The sequence below is a fragment of the Hyaena hyaena genome, unplaced genomic scaffold (genome assembly GCF_003009895.1).
Source record: "Hyaena hyaena isolate Hyena2069 unplaced genomic scaffold, ASM300989v1 scaffold_104, whole genome shotgun sequence".
Classification (NCBI taxonomy): Eukaryota; Metazoa; Chordata; class Mammalia; order Carnivora; family Hyaenidae; genus Hyaena; species Hyaena hyaena.
This window is the reverse complement of record NW_024080736.1, coordinates 2,749,161-2,776,927: the sequence shown is the minus strand read 5'-3', so window position 1 is coordinate 2,776,927 and position 27,767 is coordinate 2,749,161. Positions and strand designations below refer to the sequence as shown.

Below are 27,767 nucleotides of genomic sequence, written 5' to 3'. Positions count from 1 at the left end.
GATTGGGGCATTCTGACCTCCCCCATAAGGAGAGGCAGCAGGGCCCATGAGGAGGTGAGGACAACTTGAAACGAGAAATCATGGAAGCCGGGGCCTCAGGCCCAGTGTGGAGCCTCTGAGTGCAATTCCCATTTTCCATGGCCTGGGTGTCAGCCCCAGCATGGCCAAATCCTGTCCCCAACAGAGAGCCTATCAGTCGCAGACTCAAAGACCCGCTCCCTCAGTGAGCAGGCACCACGAGGGAGCTTTGGGGCTGTGCCAGGCTCAGCTGGCCACCTCACTGCGGCCTAGACAAGAGACTCTTTGACCCCTGGGCGCACTGTCTGCCCTGGGGATGGGGAAGGAGGGAGGGCAGCGTCGGAGGGGCTGATGGGCATGAGCCCTATGGCAGGTCCAGAGTCCCCTGTTGGGCCCTTTTCCTCACCCACGCTCTGCACGCTGCTGTTCCCGCTCTCGTGGCCATACATCTTGCTCATGGTGTTGGCAATCAGGCCCTCCTTCTCGGGGCCCCCATCCCCACTGCCATCCTGGCTGTGGCGGTACATGTAGGATGCCTGCTTCACGGTGCGCTGGAGCAGGTGCCGGCGGTAGGCCCTCTGGATCTTGATGGCACACACCTCCTCATGCTTCCTTTTGAGGGTGGTGGTGATGGGCTCATAGGAGACCTTGGAGGGGTTGGCTGCCATGAACTTCTCCTCCATGGTCTCCTTGAGGGCATCCATTTCCCCAGAGTCCCCTAGGACTTCCTTGGTGAGGGCAAAGAGGATGTCCAGGCAGTGGATCTTGTCCCCTGGCACCATGGGCAGGTCCAGCGTGATGAGCTTGATCTTGTTGGGCTTGGCAATTCTCAGTGGCTCCTGGAGGGTGTCCACAAAGTCAGAGAGGCGGCTGTAGGCAATGAACTGCGTGGCGTCGGGGTCAAACTTCTCCCACGTTTCGTAGAACATCTCAAAGTCATCCTCACCAAGGGGCTCACTGCTCTCCTCGGTGGCCACATTGAAGTTCTCCAGGATGATGGCAATGTACATGTTGACCACGATGAGGAAGGAGATGATGATGTAGCTGCAGAAGAAGCAGATGCCAATGGAGGGGTTGCCACAGTCACCCTTGACGCTGGTGCCTGGGTTTTCAAGTGTAGGGTCACAGTCAGGGGGCCCACTGTTGAGGATGGGGTTGAGGAGCCCATCCCAGCCAGCTGATGTGGTGATCTCGAAGAGGCAGATGATGCTGTTGCCAAAGGTCTCGAAGTTGAACATGTCATCGATGCCTGACTCCTTCTTGACATAGGCAAAGTTGGACATGCCAAAGATGGAGTAGATAAACATGACCAGGAAGAGGAGGAGGCCGATGTTGAAGAGGGCAGGCAGGGACATCATGAGGGCAAAGAGCAGAGTCCGGATGCCCTTGGCCCCGCGGATCAGCCGCAGGACACGCCCAATCCGTGCCAGGCGGATCACTCGGAACAGTGTGGGTGACACGAAGTATTTCTGGATCAGATCGGAGAGCGCGAGTCCTGCAGGGAGGAAGTGGTGAGGACCACTGCCCTTGGGGTAGGAGGCTGGGTTAGAGAGTGGGAGGCATGCAGGGCTCAAGGGGGCCTAGCCTGCTGTGCTCTTCCTCAGAAGGGAGCAGTAAAAGCACAGCCCGAATGGCCTGACCCATTAGGCTGGGCTCTTCCAGGGTCCTGGGGCCAGGAGCTATCTCTCTGCCCTGACCCTGCTGGACAGGCGTGGGATATGCCCAAGGTGATGGGGTGAGAGTACGGCTGACTCCCAAGGGTATGTGCAGTTGCCATAGATGAGACAGAGAGGGAGGACAGCTCTCTGTGTGACTCTGGGCATGACATTTAACTTGTTTGTGATTCAGTGTCCTCATCTGTAAAACAGAGGTGGTAACAGTACCTGCCTCCTGGGATAGCACAGTGTCGGGCAAACAGTAAATGATCAATAAATGGTAGCTAGCTGCTATCATCATTGCACACACGTCTGTGCACTTCTCCTGTGTGTACGGATACTGGCACCGTCTTACGTCTTCCACTTAGCACGTGGGCATCTGAGTGCATCTACTGGTCAGGTAACTGTTTCTAGATGTGTATTTGCGTGTGTGCAGGTGACAGGCTGCCTGTGAGCCCACCCTGTGTGCCTTTGTGAATGCCAGGTGCATATGCACATGTGTAAGTGTAAATGTGCGTGTGAGCCTTCCAGGTGCATGAGCAGGTGTCTGTACACAAGAACGGGAGCACCCGGTCTTCCTGAATGACTCAACCCAGCCTGGCCCCGCTCACCCACAATGGACAGGATGACAACCACAAAGTCGAAGATGTTCCAGCCAACGGTGAAGTAGTACTGGCGCAGGGCGAGCATCTTGAGCACACACTCCCCAGTGAAGATGATGATGAAGACCATATTGATGTTGTACAGGATGTCCACCTTGAGCTGGCTCTGGTCGTCAGTCTCCACCATCATGGTGACCATGTTGAGGCAGATAAGGATCATGATCGTGATGTCAAACGCCTGCTTGGTCACGAAGTCGTACACCATGCCCTGGATCTTGTTCTGCAGCATGAGTAGGGGTAGGAGTGCAGGGGTGCACGCGGGTGGGTGTTGGGGGGCAGTGGTAAGGACCCACAAAGGATGTGGACAGGTGGGAGACACAAGATGACACAACAGAGAGAGAGTGTGTGTGTCAGGGCTTGTGGTAGAGTTGGCCAGGGCAGGGAGGGGCCTCTCAGAGCAGGCCATTCTGTGGGGTCTGTGGGCATCTTCCTCACTCTAGGACCGTTCTTCCCATAAAGGCCCCCCAGCAACCTCTCATCCTTCTCCCACAGTCATTGCTCACTCAGGAGTGTCCTCTTCCTCCCACTTCTAGGGGCCCTTGCCCCTGAGGCCACCAGCTGAAGGGGTGGGTGGACACTGGGGGGCTGTGCAGGGCCAGGTGAGGGGTAAAGCAATGACTGGAGTTTATCAGGCAGCTGCTATTCCAGCACGTGGTGCCTGTGTGCAGTTACAAAGAGGCACATTCCTCCCAGCTGGTGACCCCAGCTTCCCTGCAGGGAGACCCAGCCTCACACCAGCGACACAGCCTGGTGGGCAGAGTGCAGCCTGCATTTTGCCCTCATCAGCCCCCTCGGGCAGGAGGTTCATAGCGGCTGGAGGAGAAGGGGGTCAGACGGCCGGTACCTGGGGCCGGGGAATTGGCTTCTGAGGCTTCTTGGAGCCAAGCTTCTTCATGGCATTATAGTATTTCTTCTGCTCCTCCGTCATGAAGATGTCTTTCCCTCCAAAGTATAATGGGATGGGGCCAGTAAGGTTGGAGGTCCCTCCTCTCTGCCTCCAGGACCTCCCTACCTCAGGCACCACCCTTAAAGCAGCCCCCACACCAGCAGGGGGACCTGGAGGGGCCAGAGATGGGGGCTGAGGGAAGAAGGGGAAGGGGGACTGAGGAGTCTGGACAAGGGAGGGAGGGGAGGGAGGTGACACACAGAGGGGAGAGGGTCAGCGCTGCCTCATAGCTTGTTTTGGGCCAGATGCTCTCCCTTAGTATTGTGTCGGGTCCTCTGAATGACCCGGCCAGGCAGGTAGCATCAACCTCATTTTTAAATACGGTTCTTAAGGGTCAAATCACTTGTTCAAAGTTGCCAGGTAGGATGTGAACCCAAGCTTGCTGCCTCAATCACGCGGCCAGTGACAGCACAGCAAGTGTGAGATGGCATGTGTGAATATATGAAGGGACGGGTGAGTGGAGGGGGGGAGGATGGAGCCCCGGATGGCCGGGATGGATACTCATCTTCTTCTTCTGCTGGTTGAAGTTGTCGATGATGACGCCGATAAAAAGGTTGAGGGTGAAGAAGGAGCCGAAGATGATGAAGATGACAAAATAGAGGTACATGTAGATGTTCACCTCATACTCTGGCTGTTCCTCCTTCTGCAGAGTCCACAGGACAGGATGGGATGGAATGGGGAGGTTTGGGGGGACATGTTGGCTGTCCCTTGCTCCCCATCTCACTCTGGGCTGGAGGGGGCTGGGGCCCAGAGGTGGACCCTTCCACACCCAACCCCCAGGCTGCTGACTTTGGGGGCTCCTGAGGAGGCAGCATGGAGGCAGAGATGGGCAGAATGTGCCATTGTATGTGTCTGGCCTGAGTCCTCTCCCCTGGCTTGCTCACCAGCCACATCTCAGTAAGCCCTACTCACCTCCCGAGAGTCCACAGCTGCATACATGATGTCCATCCAACCCTTGAAGGTGGCCTGAGAGAGTGTGGTTGGGTGTGAGGGGAAGGGCTGCTTCCTGTTTCCACCATCCATGAGTCTCCCTCCTCATCCCAGCCTGGTCCTCCCCAGAGCCCCACAGGGCAGGCATTAAATAGAGATCAGAGTGGTTTAGATTATGTCAGGGTCCCATAGCACCAGAAGCAGGTGGGTGGCCTCCCTCCTGCCCAAGGAGCAGTGGGCTTGGGTACAATGAGAATTTAGGAGCACCTCCATGCCAGTTTCGTGCAAGGGCAGCAGGTTACACTCACCACCTGCAGGAGGGAGAGGTAGCCTAGACCCACGTTGTCATAGTTGACCTTGACATTGAGCCAGCGGACCTGGCCCGTGTGCATCAGGCTTTCACACTCAGACTTATTGTTGACTTCGGTGATGTCGAACCTCTCAGAGGTGGTGGTGTTGATGCAGTAGTAGAACTTGCCGGCAAACAAGTTGACGCCCATGATGCTGAAGATGAGCCAGAAGATGAGGCAGACAAGCAGCACATTCATGATGGAAGGGATGGCTCCCAAGAGGGCATTCACCACCACCTGGGGGGCCGGGGGAGGGGGAAGGGGTCAATGCCAGATCTTTACCCAAGCTCCTTTGGGACAGGGCTCTCCACCTACACTAACAAGGGGACCAGACAAGGCTGGGCATTGTTATTTAGGGATGGTTTCCTAGAGGAGGGTCGATCTGAGCCAGGCCTGGGGGAGAAGTCTGCTGGGCTGTATGTTGGGGGTGGGTGTAGGTGATGGGGAACTGAAGAGTAGGGCTAGGGGTGCTGCTGGCCTAGTGGTTGAAGAGGGCTCTCTGCTTGGCTGGAGCCATCAGCCCAGAATCGGGGCACTAGGCTTCTCTGGAAGCAGCCTGGCCACGGGTCACTAGGCAGGAGACAAACAGTCCTTCCTCGGCCCCCATAGGAAACTCAGACCCCGTGACCCGGCCCCCTGCTCATCTGCTCACAACATGAGAGACACAGACACAGAGAAGAAGCCACCAGGGTCTTCAAAGCAGGGGGAGACAGAGACTGGAGCCTTGTGCCCCACTCCCCAGCCCTGGCCACACAGACCAACCTCACCATGTCAGGCTGGGCTAAATCTGAGAACTGGCCTCTTTTAAGGAGAAGCTCTTTATGACCTCCAGACAGACAGACTAGGTGGCACAAACCTGGTGTTGCCTTGGGTAGCTCTATTCTTGGCTACATGGCCATGGGCAGGTCATTTCCCCTCGGTAGGAAAGAGTCCCTGGTTTTTGGCAGGAGTCTGGGGGTGGGGGGGATGTCCAGCACTGGCCAGCCCCTTGCATGAACAGGAGGGAGCCACTCAGGCTTGAGCACACTGCTGGCCTGCGACCAGCTGCTTCACAGGAGTTTGTCCCTCTGAGTGGGTTTTATTCCCAACAGACCTCTCTTGGCTGGGGAAATCCCATTTGTCTTGGCCAAACCCTGTATTTACTGTCACTTCTATCCTCAAGGGCCTGAGGGAAGGACAGGCAGGCTCAGAGCCCAGAGGCAAGTACCTGCCAGCTCACCCAGGTCTCAGAGCCCAGGCAGACCCCAGTCTGAGGCTGGGGAGGGACACCTGTACACCCCCAGACCTGCTTTCCTTCCTCTCTCTGGCCTGGGTGCCCTCCTGGCCCCTCCTGAGAGCTGATGCAGCCTCTGCTGCCCCCCAGTGGTAGCAGAGATGAGCTGCAGAGGGGCACTTGGGTGCTGTGGGAGGATGTCTGGGGGCCCTCAAATCTGGCTTCAGTGGGGGTCTAGAGTCCATAGCCTCTCCTTCCTGCGCCCCCTGCACCTTGCCCTGCACTGGCTGCTCCCCCAATCCCTAGCCTATTCAGTGTCCTCCTCAGCACCCACCCTCATGCCCTCAAATCGGGACAGCGCCCTCAGGGGACGCAGAGCTCTCAGCGTCCTCAAGGATTTGATGGGTCCCAGCTCCGAGTAGCCCAGCCAGTTGGCCACCAGGCTGATGATGGAGACCTGCAAAGGGAGGGTGAGGTAGTCAGGGGGTGCAGGGCCTCAGAGCCAGGGCTCCCTAAGGTTCTTGGCCACAAGGATGCTTCTGGATCTGGCCGCGGGGCTGGAGGATGGGGGGCAGACTCACATCCACAATGAGGAAGTCGAGCCAGCACCAGGCATTGGTGAAGTACACCTTGAAGCCGTAGGCCACCCACTTGAGTAGCATTTCCAGGATGAAGATGTAGGTGAAAATCTTGTCCGCGTACTCCAAGATGGTGCGGATGACCCGCCGCTGCTCGATATAGATGTCCTCAAAGGCCTGGGGGTGCCAGCACAGCCAGGGGTGGCCAGGGCCCGGGGGGCTGGGGAAGCAATCACGCCTCCCACCCTGCCCAATGCTTCTGCCTCCCAAAAGCACTGGGGACCAGGCCAGGGGAAGGCTGTTGGCTTCTCCCAGACTCCCTGGGCCCACAGTGGGGGCAAATGAGGTCCCCCCTGGGGAGGATCCCCTCAGCTGCCCTTCCTCAGGGGCGACACTCAGTCATCTGCTCGGGGCCTTAGCAGTGACACATCTTCGACCCTGGCCTCCTCCCCCCACCTCAACACTCCCAGGGCCTTCCTGCCTCTGCCCTGGTTGGCACCTGTCACTGGGGGTGCACCAGAGCTGGACTCATCTATCGCTTTAAGAAAATTAACACATTCTACCTCATATCCCACAACCACAGGTAAGTCGCTTTAGGAGTCTCTGGGGTCCAGATTGCCCAGGCCTCGTCCCTCCCACGGCGTGGAAAGGGGGTGCCCCGGGAGGTCCTCTGCCCATGGCCGTCCCCAGGGTGGTGCCTACCAAGGCCCCGCTGCTGAGCAGGATCATGAAGACAATGAAGGTCTCGAACCAGTTATGCTCTACAATCTTGAAGCAGGCCCTGCGGAGGGTCCACCACATCTTCCCGCGGCCCTGAGAGATGTCCACGTAGAGGAAGGGGCAGCGTTGCACACAGGCTGGGGGAGGGAAGGGGGCGAGGGCGCCACGTCACAGGACTGGGGGCAGCCTCTGGACGCACAGTCAGCGTGTTCCCAGCACCTTCCCAGACGCAGCCGGCCTCATCTTCCCCGCCTCTCCCAAGCAGCCTTCACGCTGCCCCGGCCAGGCCCTGTGGGGACCCTGCACGGTAGTCCTCAGGGGCTGCATGCACTTCAGGGGCTCAGGGGCTGGGGGGGGTCCCAGGCTCTGACACCCCTCCCTGGGGTTGCATTCCCTCGAGGGTGTGTCAGAGGAGGGCGGCATCGGGTGCGGGGAAAGGCTCTGCATGCCTTCCGTGATGCACAGGATCCTGAGATGTCCTTGAGGGGGCAATTGGCTGCAGCCGGGCCAGGGTTGTTGCCCGCCACCCCTAGGCCCTGGCATGCACTGTCCCTGGTGGGGACAGCTGGGGGTGAGGTGGGGGTGCATGCACATGGGCTTGCCCTCACCCTCTGTGAAGCATTCCTCGGGCTGCTCCCCTTCGGGGTTCTCTTCAGCCTGCTCCTCGGGGTCTTCCTCGGGGGGCTTATAGTCGGCGGTGCTGCAGACGGAGGAGTTCCCATCGAGGGGCTGCGGTGGCTTCTGCAGGGGCCACAGGGTCACATGACCCCTGGGTCCTCCCACCAGGTGCACAGAGGAGGTCAGGATGGGAGACCAGGAGGGAGAAGAGAAAGGGGGTGGAGCAGATCTACTCATTCATTCATCACTCATTCATTAATTCATTCACCCAACCCTGGATTATGAAGCCAGCACTGTGGCCCTTGCAGAAGAACCACAGGGACAGTGGCACTTAGATGTGGAGCAGGGCAGGGCTGCGGCCTGGGAAGAGATGATGAGGGCACACGGAGGCAGGGGAGAGCCTCAGGTAAGGGAGGAGGCTGGAGACAAGCAGGCTGGGGGGTCCTAGGAGGCATGGGGTGGGATAGCAGAGGAGTAAGTGGCCTGAAGGGACTTTTGAGGGAGCAAGAAAGGGGCCAGGCCATGCTCCTGCCCCTAAGCTCCCTCCTCAAGGGGACCCCCTCATGGCTGGAAGTGAGGCCCCTGCAGGCAGCTTAGGGGGCAGCTCTGGATCCAGAATGGTGACCAGAAAATTACAGAGGTCCTTGTGCCCAGTTGACAGAAAGGGAAACTGAGGCAGACATTAGTTCATGCACTGAGCCATTTGTCCTGCCTGTCCCACAATACCCCTTGGAGCCACGCTTGTGCCCCTCAGAGTCGCCAGAGCCTTGGCCCTCTAAGCACTCCAGCCCTACCCCACCCCCGCTCCTCATACCGAGGTCGGTGCCACATTTCCCTGGGTATTTATAGCTTGGCAGGCATACGGCCCCCTGGTAAGTAAGCGTGCCACATATTTAGGGGGAATAAGGAGTCAAGAGCTTTTAGGGCAAAGTTCTTTCAGGCTCCAGTACCCAGCCAGGCCCAAGGCCGATAGCGTGGGGTGGGCAGGGGGCCCTGCCCTAGCTGATGTGCTAGCCCTTCCCCTGCCAGAGTGGGAGGATGGGCTAGGGGGCTCGGAGCCAGCTCCCCGGGGGGAACCAGGCAAGGCCCTAGCCTCAGCCTGAGTGTCTGGGGGGTGGCCACCAGTCCCTCTGTCACCCCTGCAGGGCAGGGGCAGGAGGAGGGGGCATCTCCTGGGTGGGTGGGTCAGGGCTCCTGCTGAGACTGTGCCCAGCTCTCTGCTCTCCTTGTACCCAATCTGGTTGGCCCGCAACCCCCTCTACTCCTCAGAGTCCCCAGCCCAGACCCAGTACTTTGGCCCACCCTGGAGGTTGCGACTAGCCCCACTGGGGACTAAACAGAAACACACGATAATAGCAAGGACTTCAAGCCCAGAGGGGGATTGAGAGAGGCCTCTGGAATCCCAGCCCTGAAGCTAAGGTGCCACAGGTAAGAACATCCTGTCCGAGAGCACCACCTGCTGGTGAGACGGGGCCCAGGTGGCGTTGGCCAGCGAAGGGACACTAGGGAAGGGCAGGGCCCATCCGAATCAACAGCAGTAACAGCATCACCCAGCACAGAGAGCGTACTGTGTGCTTTCTACACAGTATCTCACCTAATGGTCTGAGTAGGTGCCATCACCCTCATTTTACAGATGGAGAAACTGAGGCTCAGAGAGGATTTGTGACTTGTCCAAGGTCACACAGAGCTTGAAGCCATGTCTATCTGACCCCTGACCCCGTCAAGCCGGGCCCTGTGATGGTCTAACCTTGCCATCCTCAGGCTCTGAGAAAGTGTCAGTGTCCTCCTCCGTTGGCATCTCGAGGTCAGACTCCTCGGAGGCAATGGGCACGTGAATGGTCAGGTAGGGGTTGTTGATGAAGTTGAGGTGGTCCAGCTCAATGCTGGGGGGAGAGCCGTCTACCAGGTCCATGTGGTTCAGGATGTGATTGTCCTTCTTCAGGTCCTTGACCCCCTCATCGGGTGGCGGCTCCTTCTTCTCATCCTCTGGGGCATTCTCCCCAGCCTCCTCGGCCTCCCCGGCCTCCCCAGGCTCCCCGAGGCTGAGCATGATCTCCTTGGGGCTCAGGATCTTGCCGTGCAGCAGCCCCAGGAGAAAGGCTTTGGCAAAGCCGATGCCCCACTTGATGCGCCCAATGGCAATCTGCAGATTGTTCATCTCGCCATCCTCATCCGAGGCTGCCAGGCTGTCGGCGCTGAAGGAGCTCAACAGCAGCGCTAAGAAGAGGTTCAGGACCTGGGGGGTGGAGGTTGGGAGCAGGCTTAGCTCAGCCTCTGGGCCCATGAGGATGCCACCTCCAGCCAGCGTGAGGGGCCGCAGGCCACCGGATCAGACCCACCACTTGTTGGGCATTTAAAAGAGTATCACCTAGGGGCGCCTGGGTGGCTCAGTTTGTTAAGTGTCTGACTTCGCTCAGGTCATGATCTCACAGTTCGTGGGTTCAAGCCCCGCATCAGGCTCTGTGCTGACAGCTAGCTCAGAGCCTGGAGCCTGTTTTGGATTCTGTGTCTCCCTCTCTCTCTGACCCTCCCCTGCTCACACACACTCTCTCTCTCTCTCTCTCAGAAATAAATAAAACATTAAAAAATTAAAAATAAAATAAGAGTATCACCTAATGCGACTCTCATAGCTGCTTGGGGAAGTGAGGAATGTTCCTATCACCCCACTTTGAAGATAAGGAAACTGAGGCTTAGGCACATGATAGGATTCTGTAAGACCATGGTAGAGGCAGGGTTTGGGGACGCCCGCTGGGTGGCAGGGACTCTTTCCAAGACCCTGCCCTCCGACTCCACTGCTGGGGAATGCAGAACAAACAGAGCTCATGTCTTCGAGTTTCCAGGACTTACTGGGATCCTGAATCTGTTGAGCCTTCTTTTTCCTGTCTGTGAATAGAGCCTGTGGTCCCTGGTGCTCAGACACCTGTACTCTATTGCTCTGGAAAGGGCATTTGACCTAATGCTATTCAACCCCTTCTGTTTCCTTGGGATTCCCCGCTCCACCCGGTTTTCTTCCCATATTCCTACTGAAAGCTTTAAGAGACTACTGGTCTACCCCTCGGGTCTCCAGCTTTATTTTCCAGGGACAGGCATGTGCTGAGCCTCTCCCACTGTGGTGTCATGGTGCTCCAACCTAGTAGAGACAGACATTTAATCAGAAAAATACAATGCAGTGGGTTTGCATGGCCGTAGAGGCTGGGTTGCACAGGCTTTGAAATCATGCTGCTTGGTCTTCAACCCCAGTTTACTAGCTATGTGTCCTGAGGCAAATCATATCACTGCTCCATGCCTCAGTTTCCTCATGTGTATAATGGGGATGATTCCAGTGCCTATCTCCCAGGATTGTTGTGAGGATTAAAAGATCAGTACAAGTAGAGCACACAGTAGGCACTCAAAACATGTTGGCTGTTATGTGTGAAATGACAGAAGGTACAAGGTACATGGAAGATTATGATTAACTGTGAGGCCAGCTCAGCACTTTATGAATAAGGAGATGGAGTCCCAGAGTGGTGGAGTGACTTTCCCTATGATGTACAACATAATCAAGACTAGCCCCAGGCTTCCAGCCATTGCACATCTTTAGAAGACATCACTCGTTTAGGCTACAGTGTCGATGATAACCTCAGAAGTTGTGCGGTATGGTGGCCCTACCATCCACTGCTCTATCCCTCCGCGCCCAGGGAACAGCTGAGTGTCAGGGCTGGGTCTTACTGGGAGCCTTGGGACAGGGCTTGGTGTGTGAGCGGACATGAAGGAGTAGGGGAGTCGGTCCATGTCCATCTACCAACCTTGACCAACTTCGCTATGTGTCTCTCACTGCCTGGCTTTCACTGGGTCCTCCAAGATCTTTTTATCATTGCCTTAAAAATCAAGTTAGTATATAATATGTTTAAAGTGTGTGTGTGTGTGTGTGTGTGTGTGTGTGTGCGTGTGTGTGTGTGTGTATTCTCTCTTGGGGAGAACATGTTGGAGGGATTGCTCCCCATCTCTATGCTCCCTAGAGACTTTTCTGCTTTTGCCCCCACCCAAAATATATTGGTCTTTCTTTCCCTTTGTCGGGGGGAAGCATCCAGTTGCCAGAAACACATCTGAGATGGGAATTAGCTGCTCTCTGGGTCAGCAGGGTTTGCACACGGCTCCTGCCCGGGACAGAAATAGCTGCCTCGGGCAAGGCGTGGGGAGGAGGGCTGGAGGGAAGGGGGGATGGACACCCTGTTTCCCCCAGGGGCTCTGAGGGGTGCGTTACCTATGACCTCGGTCATTTCCTCTTCTTCACAGTAAACCAGAGGAAGTGCTCAAGTGCCATGATGCAGGGGCCATGGGTCCCCACCCTCTCTGGCAGGATGCCTCAGTGCCCTCTGGCAGACATCAGCTCCCACGAGGCTGGGGCGGGCAGTGGGCGGGGACAGTGCCCAAGGAGCTGACAGTGTCGCCTCCCTGGGCTTCTCCACTCCCTCTGAGCACAGTGAGAGAGCCACAGAGCTGGGCTGGAAAAGGCTATCAGTGGCATGTATGCATGTATGTGTGTGTGGGGGGGGGTGGAGTGACATGCACGCAGAGGCAGTGCAGTTCAGTGGTTTCAGACTCTGGAGCCACACTGCTTGGGTTCAAACCCTGTGCAGCTTCCTAGCTCACCTCCCTGAGCCTTTGCTTCCCTGTCTACACAACAGAGATAAAACAGCATATCCCCATCGGGCGGTGGTGAGCATTAAGAGAGAAGGATGCAGAAAATACTCAGAATGCTGGACAAATGTAAATAGAGGTCAGTTGTCACCGTTGTTACTGCTGGTGTTGACACTGTCATTCTTACCACTGCTGCTATTATTGATGTTGTTGTTGGCGTGACACAGACCCAGGTTCCAGTCTGGGCTCAGTTTCATGCTAGCTGTGTGGTTCCGGGCAGTGCCTCCTCGGAGCACAGCGCCAACGTTACCTACCTCCCAGGGTTGTGGAGAGCATTAGGGATAATGCATGTAAAGCCCTTTGTGCAGGGACCGGCACATGGCAGGAGCCCCATACTTGGTGGTGTAACACCAACGGTGGGTACCTAAACCACCACTTCCCCTTCCCCCAGAGGCCTGTAATGCTTGGACTCCCCTGGCCTTGTAGACCATGTGCTTTGCTGAGCACTCAGACCACCCTGTGAAATAGGTCATCACCACCATCGTCCCCATTTTCCAGATGAGAAAAACTGAGGCCAGAGAGAGGTTAAATAACTTGCTCAGGGTCTCCCAGTCAGTAAGTGGCAAAGCAGGGGCCTGAAATGTTTTTGAGTTTATACACATTCAGAAAGAAACCCACAGCAGACCCTTTTGGTCACCCCTTTGTTCTTAAATTTATCTTCGCAAACTTCTGTTCAGACCCAGCTACCCGCCTCCCCCAATCCTGCCTCAAGGTTCTGATGGGGCATCTTCTGTCTCTGCAAGCCCTCGGCAGCCAGCCTGGGTTCTCCTCCCTCGCTGTTCCTGGGGGCTCAGGACCTCGTCCCGTGGTCTCTTCCCCAGTGGAGGTGACATCCCTCCCCACCGGTCCACCCCTGCCCCCAGCCAGAGCTCAGCGATATCTGAGAAGCGCTGAGCCAGCAGCCCAAGGATTCCTCAGGACTTTGTGGAACGTGGGGACTTGCGTCTTCCCACCCCGGTTGCCCAGGGCAGTGTCAGCCACTGCAGGGGGCAGCCGGGCACAGCAGTCCCGGCAGGAACACCACCCACCCCGACCAGTGGAGGAGTCATGGGTGTCCGGAAGAGGAGACAGGCCTCCCCGGGCCCTACCACAGAAACGCCGCTCACGGCCTGCACCCTCGTTCCTCATGGCTTCCTGCAGCCCCTCCCCTGCACCGGCCCCACAGGCCCAGCCCTGAGCCACAGAAAGTGGCAGGATGGGGGCAGTTTATGCCATCCCTGGATTCTCCCCGCTCCCGGGGCCTGATTCCAGGAACAGAGAGGGGTGAGCTCGTGGGAGAAGGACAGGAGGCCCAGAAGACCCTACGTGACCCCTTGCCGCACTCTGTCACAGCCAAGCCTCTCAGCCACCCCGTGAGGTGCTCACCATTTTTCTTCCATGGGAAGTCAGAGAACCCAGCTGATCAGAGAGCAGTAACTTGTTCAAGGTCACACAGATGACAAGGGAGTGGAGCGTGGGTCTGACTCTAGTTATCAGGTTACTTTGTCCCCAAACACTACGTTTCAACAGTACTATTCATGGTGTGGTCTCTGCACCAGCAGCAGCCACATTTGTTAGAAATGCAGATTCCCAGGCCCTGGCCCTGAGCTGCTGAATCAGACTCTGCAGGAGAGGGACCAGGCATCTGGGTTTTAAGAAACTCCCAGGTGATTCTTAAGCAGGTTAAAGTTGGAGAGCCACTGGGTTAAACCATATAAAATTGTCTTCTTGGGTGGGAGAGGTACGATACAATCAAACATTAGTGATTTCATACAGGGCGACCACATGGGGAAAAGGCCATTGAAGGACAGCCCGATTTAAAGGAAATAAAGCACGTGTGTGTGTGTGTGTGTGTGTGTGTGTGTGTGTGTGTGTGTGTGTGTTAAGACTCTGACTCTTGATTTCGGCTCAGGCCATGATCTCATGGTTCATGAGTTAGAGCCCCATGTGAGGCTTTGTGCTACCAGTGCAGAGCCTGCTTGGGATTTTCTTTCCTTCTCTCTCTGCCTTTCCCCTGTTTTCTCTCTCTCTCTCTCTCTCGCTCTCAAAAATAAATTAAAAAAAAAAAAAAAGAAAGAAAGGGAAGGGACATGCTTGGGTTTCCCAGGTGGGGGCGGAGGAGCCACCCAGCGGGCCTAACTCACCACTAGGTTGCCGATGACCATGACCATGAGGAAGACGGTGAGGCACATGGCCTGGCCTGCCACCTCCATGCAGTCCCACATGGTCTCGATCCACTCTCCGCAGAGGATGCGGAAGACGATGAGGAAGGAGTGGAAGAAGTCGTGCATGTGCCAGCGGGGCAGGTTGCAGTCGGCGGCGATCTTGCACACACACTCCTTGTAGCTCTTGCCGAACAGCTGCATGCCCACGACGGCGAAGATGAACACGATGATGGCCAGCACCAGCGTCAGGTTGCCCAGCGCGCCCACCGAGTTGCCGATGATCTTGATGAGCATGTTTAGCGTCGGCCACGACTTGGCCAGCTTGAAGACACGCAGCTGCCGGGCAGGGGGAGAACAGGGGACAATGAGGCCCAGGGACCCCCGGCCCAACCCGAGGGAGCCCCACCTTTAGGAGAAAGAGCTCTCCCGGACAACTCAAACCCCCACCGCATGAGTGATCTGAGGCCTCAGTCTGCCTCTCTATTAAATAGGAATACTCCTATCCGACCGCCTCATCCTCTTTATGTGTTCAAAAGAGAGTCCTTATCTCTTAAAGATACAGACTGAAGTATTTACAAGTGACATTGTGTCAGGAGTTGCTTTCACATACTCTCCCCCCCACCCCACCCCACCCCCACACACAAAGTGGGGGCAGAAGGAACAAGAACGACAGAAGGTTGGAGTAGGTGATAGGTACACAGAGGTTCATTATACTCTATACGTTCATGGGTGAACAAAAGGCCCCATAATGAAGTTAAAAAAAAATGCAGCAGTGCTCCTACAGGGTAGTGGACTTGATACTAAATTGGACTTCTGATTCCCCTACTGATGCTTCCTGAGTCCCAGGCTTCAGGTCTGCAATATGGCCCCTGCTCCACTGTCAACCAAGGTCACTAAAGGGTCAAGCCCAGAGGCTGTCATTTTGGCCCCCAGCAGCCATTTGTGATGAGGGGGGCGCTCTCTTTCTCCCCGTTTCCAGTAAGACAGGTTCCTAGGGTTCTGAGAAGCACAAGCAGCTTCTTGGGGCTCTCTCCTCCTACCCTCCTGGCACCCCCCACCCCACCCTTCCTTAGCTCGGCCCCGGGGCCTCACGCACCAGGCGGAAGGAGCGGAGCACGGACAGTCCCTGCACGTTGGCCAGGCCCAGCTCCACTAGGCTGAGGGTGACGATGATACTGTCGAAGATGTTCCAGCCCTGCTGGAAGTACTCGTAGGGGTCCAGGGCGATGAGCTTCAGTACCATCTCTGCCGTGAAGATGCCTGTGAAAACCTGTGGGGTGGGGTGCCGCCTGCGTCACAGAGCCTCAGGGAGCCCAGGGCCCTGGGAGTCTCCCCCCGTGACTTCCACCGCCTGGCGGAGCCCATGGGGCCTGAGTTGGGGGGGGGTGTTCAGAGCCCTGAGTGGGCGCAGGCAGCAGGACCCACCACCCACACACGTGCTGGCGTGAGTGAAGCGTGGAAACGCGGCACCACAGAGCAGAGAGAGACCCGAACCCACCCGCTTCTGGCTTTGTGACCGTGGGCCAGCCACTTAACTTCCTGGGCCCTCACTCCCATCATAATATTGAGCACTCACAGAGCACTCTGTGGTTCACATCATGACCTCACTCGTATGCCGATCCCTATGTAGTTGGGAGTGACTGTCACTTGTCCCAGAGATTAGAACATTGAGGCTCAGAGAGAGAAACGGCAAGTGCTTGCTCACGCCACCCATCTGGGAATGAGTCAGATCTCAAACCCAGGTGTTGGGGTGCTTAGTTCAGTCTTCCTGTCTCTACACCCTACCTTCTCTGCCCTGACTGGCAGGGGTCTCAGAACTCAGCAAATCTCGGTGGGCTCAGAAGTCTATGGTAGGGGCCAAAAGAAGGCAATGCCAGGGATCCACGAGAAGACCGCAGCTGCACCCCGCATACCTGGCATAGGGGTGCCCAGGCCACCTAGCCTCTGAAAGCGCCCTGGGCATGGGCCCCTCCTGCCAGGCACCAGCTGCCTCGGTCCACAGCCTGCCTGGGCACATGCTGAGCCCCGCCCAGTAGCTGTCCCTGGCCATAGCAGGTGCCCAGACGGCAGCGGGGTGTAGGCAAGGGGTGGGCAGGCAGCGGGCGAGGTCCATCACGCACACCCCAGCAGCTGCACGGTGAGTCCAGGGCACACTCTTGCCCCTCCAGCCCAGCCTGGCATGGTTGCCGTAGGCATCTCCATGGGATAGAAGTGCCCGCCTCGCACAGGCTGGGGAGTCCAGGGTCCGATGCCCATGCCGCTCCCACTGCTGCAGGCCCCCAAATCTTATTCTCCCTGAACTCTCCTCACCCTCAGGGTGGGGAGAACATCTTGCCCATTTGCCATCTGGAAAAATTTCTAAGGGAATTGGGAAGGGCGGGGCAGGGCTGGAGGATGAAGCGGCTTTTTCCCTTTGTCAGGCTCCACCAAGGCTGGAAACGAGGTGATAATGCTCCTAATGGGCAGGGATAAGCGGGCGGATCAGTGTGTGTCAACAATAGCAGGGCAGGAAAGGCCGGAGGGGAGCTGGCCTGGCCATGCTGGAGAAATGGTAGTGAGCAGGGGGCTAGGGTTGGGGTACTATGCCCTGGGGCCTTATGGGCCTGGGTGCCCATGGCTCACACCCCCATGTTCAGGTCCCTTGGTCCCTCTTAGGCCCACAACAACCTCTCAAAGTGGAGATCTGTCACCCCTGCCCCTAGTTCCCCACCTCTGCCTCCAGGGCACGGCCTAGACCCCAGATTTCCCTGAGTCTTGATCTTAAAATGTCCAGCACTTCATCCCTACTTTCTCTGCCTCCGAATACCCTAGAATCCAAATTCCACATCCCATGGATCATCCCCTATACCTGCCTTGTACATCAACTCATGCCCCCCATATGCTGGGGAAATGACCCAGGGAGGCCTCCCAATAGTGCCCTGTATTTCCACACGGCCCAGCTGGCCCCAGAGGTCCCTGTGGCCTCTCTTCTGTCCTGCATGGGAGAGACACCTCTCCCTACCAGGTTGCCCACGGTGAGCACATTGTCAAACTCCTCTGTCATGGGGTAATGCTCCATGGCCATGAAGAGGGTGTTGAGCACGATACAGATGGTGATGCCCAGGTCCACAAAGGGGTCCATGACGATCAGGTGGATGATGCGCTTGAACTTCACCCATGGGGTGCAGCAGTTCCATATGAGCACTTTGTGGGAACACTTGTACCACCACGGTGGGCACTTCTGGTGGGCCTCTTCCAGCTCTGGGAAAGGGGTAGAAACACATCTGATGAGGATCCCCGCCATGTCCTCCTTCCCAGACCTATATCTTAGGTCCCACCTTCTAGGCCTGCCCCCTGAACTCCACATCTCCAACCCATACCCTTCAGCCAGGCTACTTCAAGCCCCTCTCAGCAGCCAGTCACCCTCAAGGCCGGCCCCTGTAGGTCCCTCCCGCACGGCCCAACCCCTCAATGTCCCGCCCCCAAAGTCCCGCCCATTTCCTCTGACCCTCAAAACTCCACCCCTTCAGCCAGCCTTATCTGAAGCCCCTTCTCTTAACCCTCCACCTGCAGCTGCTGTACCCCACAAAGCCTGCCCCTCAGTGACTCTTACTCCCTGCCTGGGGTCCAGCGCTGCGATCCTGGCAGGGGAGACACCTGATCTCTAGCTGGGAGCGAGGGTCCCTGGGGAGTGGCTGGAGCCCACTGCAGGGGATTGGGTCCCATTCCACCTGCTGCTGGCCAGGGCCACTCAGGGGCAGACCAAGGTTCCCCCTGAGGGCTCTCTTTCCCATTCCCAGTAAAGCTGACTCCAGACAGTCTGCCCTTTCCCACCAGAGTGGCTTTCTGGAATCACTGCCTGTTTTTGCCACATTAGCACTAGAACGCCGTCAGGCCCATGGATAAAGCTGCCCTTCCTCCTGGCCTTCAAGGCCTCTGCTGCCTATGGGTGTCCTCAGCCTAGGCATGATCTCACTTCATTACCACCAGAAGTTTATGAGACAATACTATTAATGCTCACCATCTTGTAGATGAGGAAGGGGGACTGGAGGGGGGGGGCAGTCCTATGGGGGCCTGGGTTTGAGCGCATGATTGGGACACCCCAGGGAATTAGCAAATTGGACCTCTCAAAGGCTGCAGATTCTAGTCAAGCTGGGTGCTAGGGCAGGTGCCTCAAACAGTTTCTGACATCCAAAACTTTTCATAAGCATCCCAGCAAAGGCAGTGTTGAGTGACTTCCTCAGTCAGTGACACTGAGCATCCCCTGGGGCATTCTCTGACAGAGCACAGATGCCTGGATGCCTGTCACACAAGATCAGGTGAGACGGTGCCCTCCAGAGGTCTGCAAAGTCCTTGGCCCTCCAAGTCCTTCTTGGCATAAGGAAGGGGAGAGGGACCTAGGAAGGGGACCAGATCTCTTCTATGTCAGATTTCCTTTATTCTTCCTTCTCTTGCTTCCTGCTTCCCTTCTCTTCACTCCCTCCTTTTTTCCCCTCCCTCCACCCTTTCCTCTCATCTATCCATACGCTTATGTCTCTTCCCATTCATTGATCTTTCAGCCCATCCATACATCTATTCGTCCATCCATCCATCTGCCCACCCACCTATCCATCCATCCATCCATCCATGTTTGTGTCTATCCACCCTACCCTTGTTACCTTATCCTGTTCTCTCCCTGAGACTTATAGGGCAGTATAGGGATTTAGTACGGAGAATCTGTGACTCTACCTGGGCAGAGTTTGGTCTTTGACCTTTAACTTTCACCCAGAAGACACTGAGGAGCAGGATTTCCAGTGAGCAGAACACTGGGCCTTCTTAGTTAGTATTATTACTCTGTTATTCCTCATTGCCTTGGCAGCCCCCGGGCTCTCCTGGAAAGCCCCAGTTCCCACAGCAGCCTGGCCTTGCAGTCACAACTGGGTCAAGCCAAGCCAGGACTATATTTATCACAGCCATTTCTTCCACACCGTTATTAAGTACTGTCCTCCCAATGCTGGGCCCAGCCAGGTCCCCATTTGCACCCCCCCAACCAGAAGCCTGAGTGGCCTAATGGGCACGACAGGCAGAACGGGATGCCTATCGGGGTGTTGAGCACTCACCTTCCATAGCATCAGAGATACCGCTGTCTGCACTGCAGCTCTGCCTTGGGCGCCCCTTCTCTCCTGGCGACGTGTCCAGGCTGCCATTGCAGTCTTTACCGTGGGCTGGGTCCCCATCTGCCTCTCCGCCTTCCAGAGCCTGAGCAGCCTTGGCCTGCGGGTCAGCAAGGGTGGTGAGCATGGAGTCCATTTCTGAGCCTTGTGGATGGACTGACTGACTCTCAGGGTTTCTTTCCAAGTGCTGGATGGGGGCCCCTCTCCGTATGCTGCACTGAGCCTGGTGCAGGTTGGGGGGCAACCTCAGTGGTAGTGAGGCTGACAAGGTAGGGGCCAAAGTGACTGAAGACCTTTATCTCCTTTATCCCATTCTCTGAAGCCTTGACTAACCCTATACTTCATGAGATGGTAAGGAAATGGGCAGCTCCTCCCTGGGGCCTCATCAGAACCCACCTCTCCCTCAGCATGGACCCATTTCCTGTCCCGAAAGAATCACAAAACCATAGATATTTGAGCTGGAAGACTACTTTAGGTTTAACTACTCCAGATCCCTTGTTGTTTATGGGGAAATAGGCACAAAGCTACAAAGTACTCTTTCCACTGCCTAGATGCCTCCCATCCCACCAAACCCCCCAGTCTGGGGCCTTGCTCTCGCCCTGCCTTGCAGCCTCTACCCCATGCTGCTCCCTCACGCTCAGCCTGCCCAGTTGAACCCAGGCTGAGGGGCAGGGAGAGCCCTGGATCCTCGGCCTCCTCTCCCTGAGTCCAGACCTTCTCCAGCTCCTCTTGCTGCCTTTTGAATTTCTCCAGCATCTGCTGAAACTCTTCTTCTTTCTCCTTATCCTCAGCCAGGGTGGCCTCGTTCTGCTCTGCATACGCCATGGCCACCACTGCGAGGATCAGATTGATGAGGTAGAAGGAGCCCAGGAAAATGATGACCACGAAGAAGATCATGTAGGTCTTGCCAGCTGCTCGAAGGGTCTGGGAGGGAGGTGGGGGGAGATGGAGAGGAGGCGTCACATGGCACCCTGCCGGCTTTTACCCATTACCCCTCTCCACATACCCATTGCCTAGATAGGTAAATAGGGAGGGTCCCTCACAGAGACTGGCGATTTGAGGACCTTGAAGCGGGGTATGGTCATGTTTGGCAGGCTAAGCCACATTCTGGGAGCTTCAAAATTATATACTTGGGATCCAGACTTTCCTGGTCTCCTGGCTCAGAGATCCCTGAGGACCTGAGATAGACATCTTGAGATCAGAGAGCCAGGATTTCAAAAATGGTGAACATGAGCTTTGGGGTCATCTTGAATCCTACAGATGCTACAGTGCCTGGCATCTAATAAGAGCTCCAAAAACAGTGGTTGCCATTATTATCATCATTAATATCATCAGTGTTAAAAACAGTATCAGTGACCAGAAGGCATTGTTGCTCTAGACTCAACCTGCCTGCCATGCAAACAGTAGAAGCTAAATAATTGTGTAAGGACATAGTTGAATTTCTAAGCTGCCCTACTGCTTCCTGTGAGGCCTGGGGGTCTGTGCCAGGCCCAGATCTCAGTACTTAAGGCAAAACCGGTAAAGGAAGAAAAGGCTGTGGATCAGATGTGGGTGGGTCCCCAGTGTCAGAGGGACTCCAGACCTGTGTGTAGGGGCACTGAGGGCGGGGGGGGGTGTCTCATGGAGGAGGTGGCCTTGCTATGGGTCTTGCCAAGAAGACTGTAGGGATGGGAGAGGTGGCTGTAGAGCTGAGAGGCAGGGTAGTGGCAGTTGTACCAGCTGGAAGAGGTTCTCCCAATAATCCTGTGTCATGAGGCGGAAGAGAGCCAGGAAGGCCCAGCTGAAGGTGTCATAGCTGGTGTAGCCATAGTTGGGGTTCCGCCCAGCCTTCATACACTCGTAACCCTCCGGGCAGTGCCTGGGGATAAAATGGGGTGCTGGCTTTAGGGAGGGAAGAGAATACCAGCTGGGGGACAGGTAGGGGAGCCCAAGGGAGAAAAAAATCCTATAGTTCTATCTGTGTCTCCCAAACAGGGAAGTGTTTTATCCACATCCATGAGTTTTCCTTACATTCCCATCCACCCCCACATTCTTGTCTCTAATCAGCTCCTATCTTCCAACACCCCTGGGACAGCTTTTCCCACCCCCAGTATCACTCACCCAGCATCACTGCTGTTCCCACAAAGCAGGGCATCATTGGAACCCTCCAGGAAATAGAAGTTGCCTTTGGGAGTCAGAGGCCACAAAGGAAACATGTCACCCACGGTGGACACATGGTGGACACATGCACCCATGACACACCTGCGGACACAGCTGTGTGGACCACATATACCAAATGGATGCTCTCTGGATGCCCTTCCCCCTCCTTTAAGGTCTCTGGGGAGATGTACTACAGGGCGCTCGGCCCCAAGCAGAGTCAGCTCAGTGCCTGCTGTGGTGGTTGGGCAGTCGGAATGCAGCAGGGGCACAGAGAGGGGGCAGGATCGCACCCGCAGTGTGCGTGCCTGGGGCTACCACGTACCTGCGCAGGACCCCTGGCTGAGGGGTGAGCAGGTCGGTGGGGGGCAGAATGAAGAAGGGGTACCTTTCTCTAATTTGCTAGAAGGCATTATGTGGACTAAGTTGAGCTGGTGAGACTGTGTGGCTAGTGTGTGTGTGCCGGTGAAGTATGGGAAGTGAATAGGCCAGTGTGTGGGTGTCTGGTGGTGGCCCTGCCAGGGGGCCAGCACGTAGTTATGGAGGAAAACAAGGAATGTTCAGGTTAGGGAAGAAGGACTATGGGCTGTTGCTTTCATAGCAAAAGCTTTAGGATTTTCAAAGCAGTTGGGCATTTATTGTCACGCTCACCCTTAGAGAAAGGTATTGCTGTCTCAATTTTATAGGTGAGGGTTCTGAGGGTTAGGGAAACTGAGTGACTTGTCAGCAGATACTCAAGCTGGCAAGTGACGGATTTAGGCTCAGGTCTCCACTGCGGCTTATCTCACAAGAGGCTACCCTAAGGACTGGGACAGATCCCACTGGCTTCCTGGCCGTGCATTCTTACCTTCATCATTGATGTAGGCATCCCAGTCAAAGGTATAATTGCTGGCCCAGCTCTCGTGGCCGTCCCACGTATCATTGCCAATCCACGTCTCATTACCATACCATGTGTCATTACCATACCACGTATCATTGCTGTACCACGTGGCATTGGTGTCGTTGAAGGGTGGGGGCCATCGCACGCACTTGTGCCGCAGGTTTCCCATGAAGAGCTGCAGCCCCACCAGGGCAAACACACTCAGGCAGAAGACAGTGAGGATCATCACATCCGACAGCTTTTTCACCGACTGGATCAGGGCCCCCACAATTGTCTTCAGCCCTGACCACAGGGAGGAGGGTAAGAGTAGGGGGTGGGTGGGGTGATAATCACTCCCCGATCCCCTCAAGCCTCTGCCTACTGCATCTCTCCTTCAAGGCTTGACGCAGTAGGAGCACCACTTCCTTGAAGGCTTCCCAAATTAGCCCCACCCTTCTCCGATCACAGCCTTGATATGGAATCTTTGGCTGTAGAGCCTCAGCCACCAGAAGAATGCACTTTATATAAGGACTTTCCAGGCTACTGCCTGACTCATAGAGCAACATACAGGCACACGGTGGAGTTCCTTATGTCACCAGGTCAACACTCTCAAAGTGTGTTCTACATAACCCTGATCTCCCACGCTGTGCCCTTAAAAGAAGGGGTTCAATCATGTTTGGGAAGGGCTCAGCTCTAGATTCTGCTCTTGGAGAGTCACTGTAAGTTATCCTATAAAAGGCTCTGACAAGTCCTACAGAAACAAGCAAAAACTTTAATACCATGTTTCCTTAACTTGACAATAGAACCCCTTTTCTTCTTTCATTTTTTTAAATGTTTATTTTTGAGAGTGACCAAGAGTGAGTGGGGAAGGGGCAGAGAGAAGAGACAGAGAACCTGAAGAAGTGGAGAGTACTGAGAGTAGAGAGCACGATGTGGGGCTCGAACTCACGACCTGTGAGATCATGACCTGAGCTGAAGTCAGACTCTTAACCGACTGAGCCACACAGGTGTCCCAGAACCCCTTTCGTTATAATGCCCATTAACATCCAAGGAACAGCAGAGTTCACTCTGAGAAGCTCTAGACTGAGTTGGAGATATTATTGCAACCTGCCCCTTTGGACAAAGGCATAAAACGTCTTACAGAATTCCAGGGACAGAGTCCCATATTTACGGAAAGGCCATAACTTATTTGGGCCTAATCAGTGTGTCCCTCACTTCCATATTAGTTCGTTTCCTTTTCTTAACCTGATGTGGAAAACAGGTTCTCAACAGCCCTCTTAGCAAAACCCTCGGAGCTCTGAGGATGGTGGAGGTGGGTGTGGCATCGAGGACAGGTATGGGGGCTTCACTCGGTGGCCAGTGAGCAGTATGGCCTTTGGAAAGCACTTCCCTCCGAGGGTCTCTCAGGGTCTCACTTTCCTCAGCCACGGTTTGAGGGTGTTGGATTGGGGGAGAACTACAGTACTTTCCAGCTTTCAGACCTAATCCCCCTCCCAGGGTCTGTTCTCCATCTCTTTTCAGGCCATCTTTCTCTCCTTCAGTGAACCTTGTCCAGTTTCTCCACGTGCTTTTCTGAGGGTCTGAATGATCTGGAATCTATTTGTTTCATGCCTCTTGATGCATCATTTTGGAATTGACCTGGTCTCGTTGCCAGTGGGCATGTGGCATGTTCCTTAGCGAGCCCTCGGGGCTGGGACTCTCCATCACTGGTTCCCTTTGTCTCTCTCTGCTCTTTCCCACCTGCTTATTTTATTTAACACACACACCATGCCTGTTTAATGCAACACAATGAGTGGTACCATTATTATTCATATTTTACAGAGGAGGAAACTGAGGCATGGACAGGTGAAACCACTTGCCTAAAGTCCAACTTAGCTAGTGGTGGAGGGGAGAATTGAGCTCAGACAGTCTGGCTCAGAGTCTGTGCTGGGCTTCCTCTCAAGCGCCCATCCTCCAGCCTCCAGCCCCTTCTCTTCCCTGGCAGTGGGGGTCCCCACTCTGTGTCCAGGTTTTGGTGTGAGAGTTTTATGACCCTGGGTCAGCCTCCTGGAGCTGAGTGTCAGGATCCAGGCCTGGGCATAGGGGGAAGCCCGTTGGCCCAGGCAGGGGGTCCCCACACCTCCCCAGTACCTGGGATGACCGTGATGGTTTTCAGGGCCCGCAGCACCCGGAAGGTTCTCAGGGCTGAGATATTGCCCAAGTCCACAAACTCTGTCAGGTACCTGGGCAGGGGGGATGAGGTGAAGGCTGTGTCAGAGTAAGGAGTGGGTGTTAGGGTAGAAATCACAGCTTCTCCAGACCCAGAATGAGGATTCCCAAGGAATCTTTGTGGTTGGGTTACCAAAGGGTTTGGGGGAATGGCCAGGTCAGACACCTCAAGGTTCCTATTGGGGCCCAAGAGTTGGGAAAGACAGTGTAGGAGCTTTGCTGGGCAACGGTAGCCTAGCTGTCTAGGCTAGGGTCTGTGGGACTGGGGTCCACAGCTGCCACGTGTGTTTGCACATGCACTGGGAGCACCTCCAAGCCAGATCCCAGAAATAGCAGCTCCTGGAATTGGACAGCTCACTACACACTTGTCCGTGACCCCCATGGTTCACCCCTCCCAGAGGGTCAGCCCACTCAGCTGCCCTCTTTGAAGCCTGGCCCCCACCCCTCACCCTCCTCAGCCTCTGGACGCCCTCTGGGCCCCGCTCACGCCATCATGATGACACTGAAGTCCAGCCAGTTCCAGGGGTCCCGGAGGAATGTGAAGTCGTCAATGCAGAAACCTCGGGCCAGCATCTTGATGAGGGACTCAAAGGTATAGATCCCTGTGAATGTGTACCTGGCAGGGAGAGGGCAGCCAGGGCCAGGTGTGGCAATGATGGATCTCCCAGGAGGGAGGTCACAAAAATGAAATACGCCACCCAAGGGGTTGAGGATATTGGTCAGAGTGACAGTGTGCACCATCCTGGAGGGCTTACAGTGTTGATGGGGGTGACAGTTACTGTGTGTGTCTTCCTGGAAGACAAGAGCAGTATCCTCCAAAGTACAGCCCCTTGGGGTGGGCTGTGTCCCAAGCCTGGGGTTGGTGTGCGCAGGGGGTGCTCTGAGGAGGGGGAGACTTACTCCACATGCTTGGACCAGGAAGGCGGGTCGCTCATGGTCATGAATACACAGTTGGTCAGGATGGTGATCATGATGAACATGCTGAACAGCGTTGGGGGAGGGTCAAGGAAAGTGAGGGAACAGGTGGGGAGAGCAGGTGGACGGAGGGCCCCCTCACCCACAGCACCTGGCTTGGCCTTCCCCCAACCCCTCCCTGCCCTGGCACTCGCTCCACTTGGGCAGGATATGAGTGAATGAGCACCTTGATGGCACAGCGTCTGACGATGCTGAAGGGGCTCAGCATGTAGAGAGCGGGCGTAGCGGAGAAGCGGAAGATGGCCTTGCCCTTGTTAAGCACGATGAAGGTCTGAGGCAGAGAGAGAGCTGTGAGCTCTATGGACAGGCAGACAGACAGATGGACAGACGGTAGAGAGAACCTTCCTAGGCCCAGACCTTTTTGTCGCTGTAGTAGGGGTCCAGGTCCTCCAGGGGGATGCCGATGACCTCTGGTGGGGGGTCCCCATAAATAAGAGGCAGGTTTTTGCCAGCCTCCAGGTCACTGCGTGGCTTCCTTTCAGGATCCTCAATCTCCATCTGCTTGTTCCGCTGCTGCCGGGCCTCTTCCTCCGCTGCCCGGCGTTCTATGGCTGCCAGGGACTCCCGGGTGAAGGGGCGCAGGCTCTCAGGGCCCAGAGGCACCAGAGTGGGCAGAGATGTGCTGGCCATCCTCGCATCCTGGGCTCAGCAGCCAGGAGGGTGGCAGGTATCTGGGAAAGCTGCTGCGTGCAGCCCCCACCCCCCGGGCACTGGGCGGCTACCCCGCCCTGGGCCTGCCGTCCACTACTCACCTCCTGCCTGCCCTGGGGGCCAGGCTGGAGAGGTCGGCGTGCAAGCCTTGTCCGGACTGGGAGATGTGCCTGTAAGGCTTGGGTGCTGCTGCTGCACAGGTGCTGGACGTAAGCACATCACCCCCAGCCCTGCCCTGCACTCTCCCCAACAGGGGGTTGGCTGCCTTCAGGACAGACAGCAGACCAACCTCTTCAGTCTTGAGGACTTGGGGCCAATGCCCCAGTGCCCTCAACCACCTCCTGGGTCCACGCTCTGGAATTGGGTGGCTTCAGCCTATGGGAACAGAGAGAACAACAGCTGGCCATGCTTAAGAATGACCTGTATCCTGCAGGGAGGTAGAAAGGAGTCAGATGTGAATGTGCAGGTGGGCCCAGAGGATGCACCAAGATGAAGGGCCTAGTTGGGAGCAGCCTAAAGCAGGAATGGCAAATGAATTTCATCTTGAGGGCTGACCTGGATCAGCTGCTATTGGCTGCCTGGAGATGCGGGCAGATACCATCGAGCTTGCCGCCAGACTTGGTGCAAAAAGACTGCTGTGATTGATTAGTGATGTCTGCCAGGGCACCAGAAAGGAGAATGTAGTGAATCTGCCTGTGTTTGCCATTCCTGGCCTGGAGGGAAGGGGAAAGAAAGATGTAGGGTATGGACTACGCTGTCCTGAGGTCTGGGGGAGCATCATGTCGGGCTGGGAGAGGGAGGCAGGAAGGGATCCCGGCTCCGCAGTGGGCTCCACCAGCCCCCTCCCATGGAACGTGTGGGATCTAACCCACGGGCAAGCAGGGGACTGGAACAGGAATATTTAAGTCTGTGTGTGGGGTCATGTCAGGAGAGCCTGCAGATACTAACGTGGAAGAGGAGGACACAAAGGAAAGGTCACGGGGACAAAGTCAAGGACAGTTTCAATGGTGGGGGCAGGGCTAGAGCTCCCAGCGGCTGTTTTTGGCTGGTGGTCCCTGTATGGACCGGGTGGATACAGGGGCACCCATCCGGAGCTTTAGAGGCCTGTGGAAACTGTGTGCAGTGTCCTTTGGCCTCTCCAGCCAGCCCCACTCCTGCCCAGCCCTCCTGAGCCCAGTCCCTGTGGAAGGGAGGTAGTAGGCCACTTATCCAAAAGGCCCTGGGGAATGACCCTCATCCAAAGGTAGGCACAGGGAGACCTCTGCAGTCTGGTCACACAAACCATGCAAGGT

At 56.1% G+C, this 27,767-nt stretch overlaps 1 protein-coding gene across 1 annotated transcript; it reads right to left on the bottom strand.

Annotated features, from left to right (window-relative positions):
* Nucleotides 1-287: 287 nt before the first annotated feature.
* On the bottom strand, nucleotides 288-26,454 carry SCN4A (sodium voltage-gated channel alpha subunit 4). Its single transcript, XM_039235960.1, has 24 exons — nucleotides 26,182-26,454; nucleotides 25,977-26,095; nucleotides 25,750-25,839; nucleotides 25,337-25,465; nucleotides 24,772-24,863; nucleotides 22,630-22,944; nucleotides 21,747-21,810; nucleotides 21,363-21,504; nucleotides 20,361-20,570; nucleotides 19,593-19,746; nucleotides 17,516-17,754; nucleotides 15,611-15,784; nucleotides 14,494-14,850; nucleotides 9,438-9,926; nucleotides 7,681-7,813; nucleotides 7,055-7,209; nucleotides 6,356-6,529; nucleotides 6,109-6,231; nucleotides 4,520-4,798; nucleotides 4,194-4,247; nucleotides 3,787-3,924; nucleotides 3,180-3,284; nucleotides 2,285-2,555; nucleotides 288-1,513 (listed from the first exon to the last, which is right to left on the bottom strand). Exons 1-24 carry the CDS (start codon nucleotides 26,452-26,454, stop codon nucleotides 288-290), a joined length of 5,505 nt encoding a protein of 1,834 aa, XP_039091891.1.
* Between the last annotated feature and the right edge of the window lie 1,313 nt (nucleotides 26,455-27,767).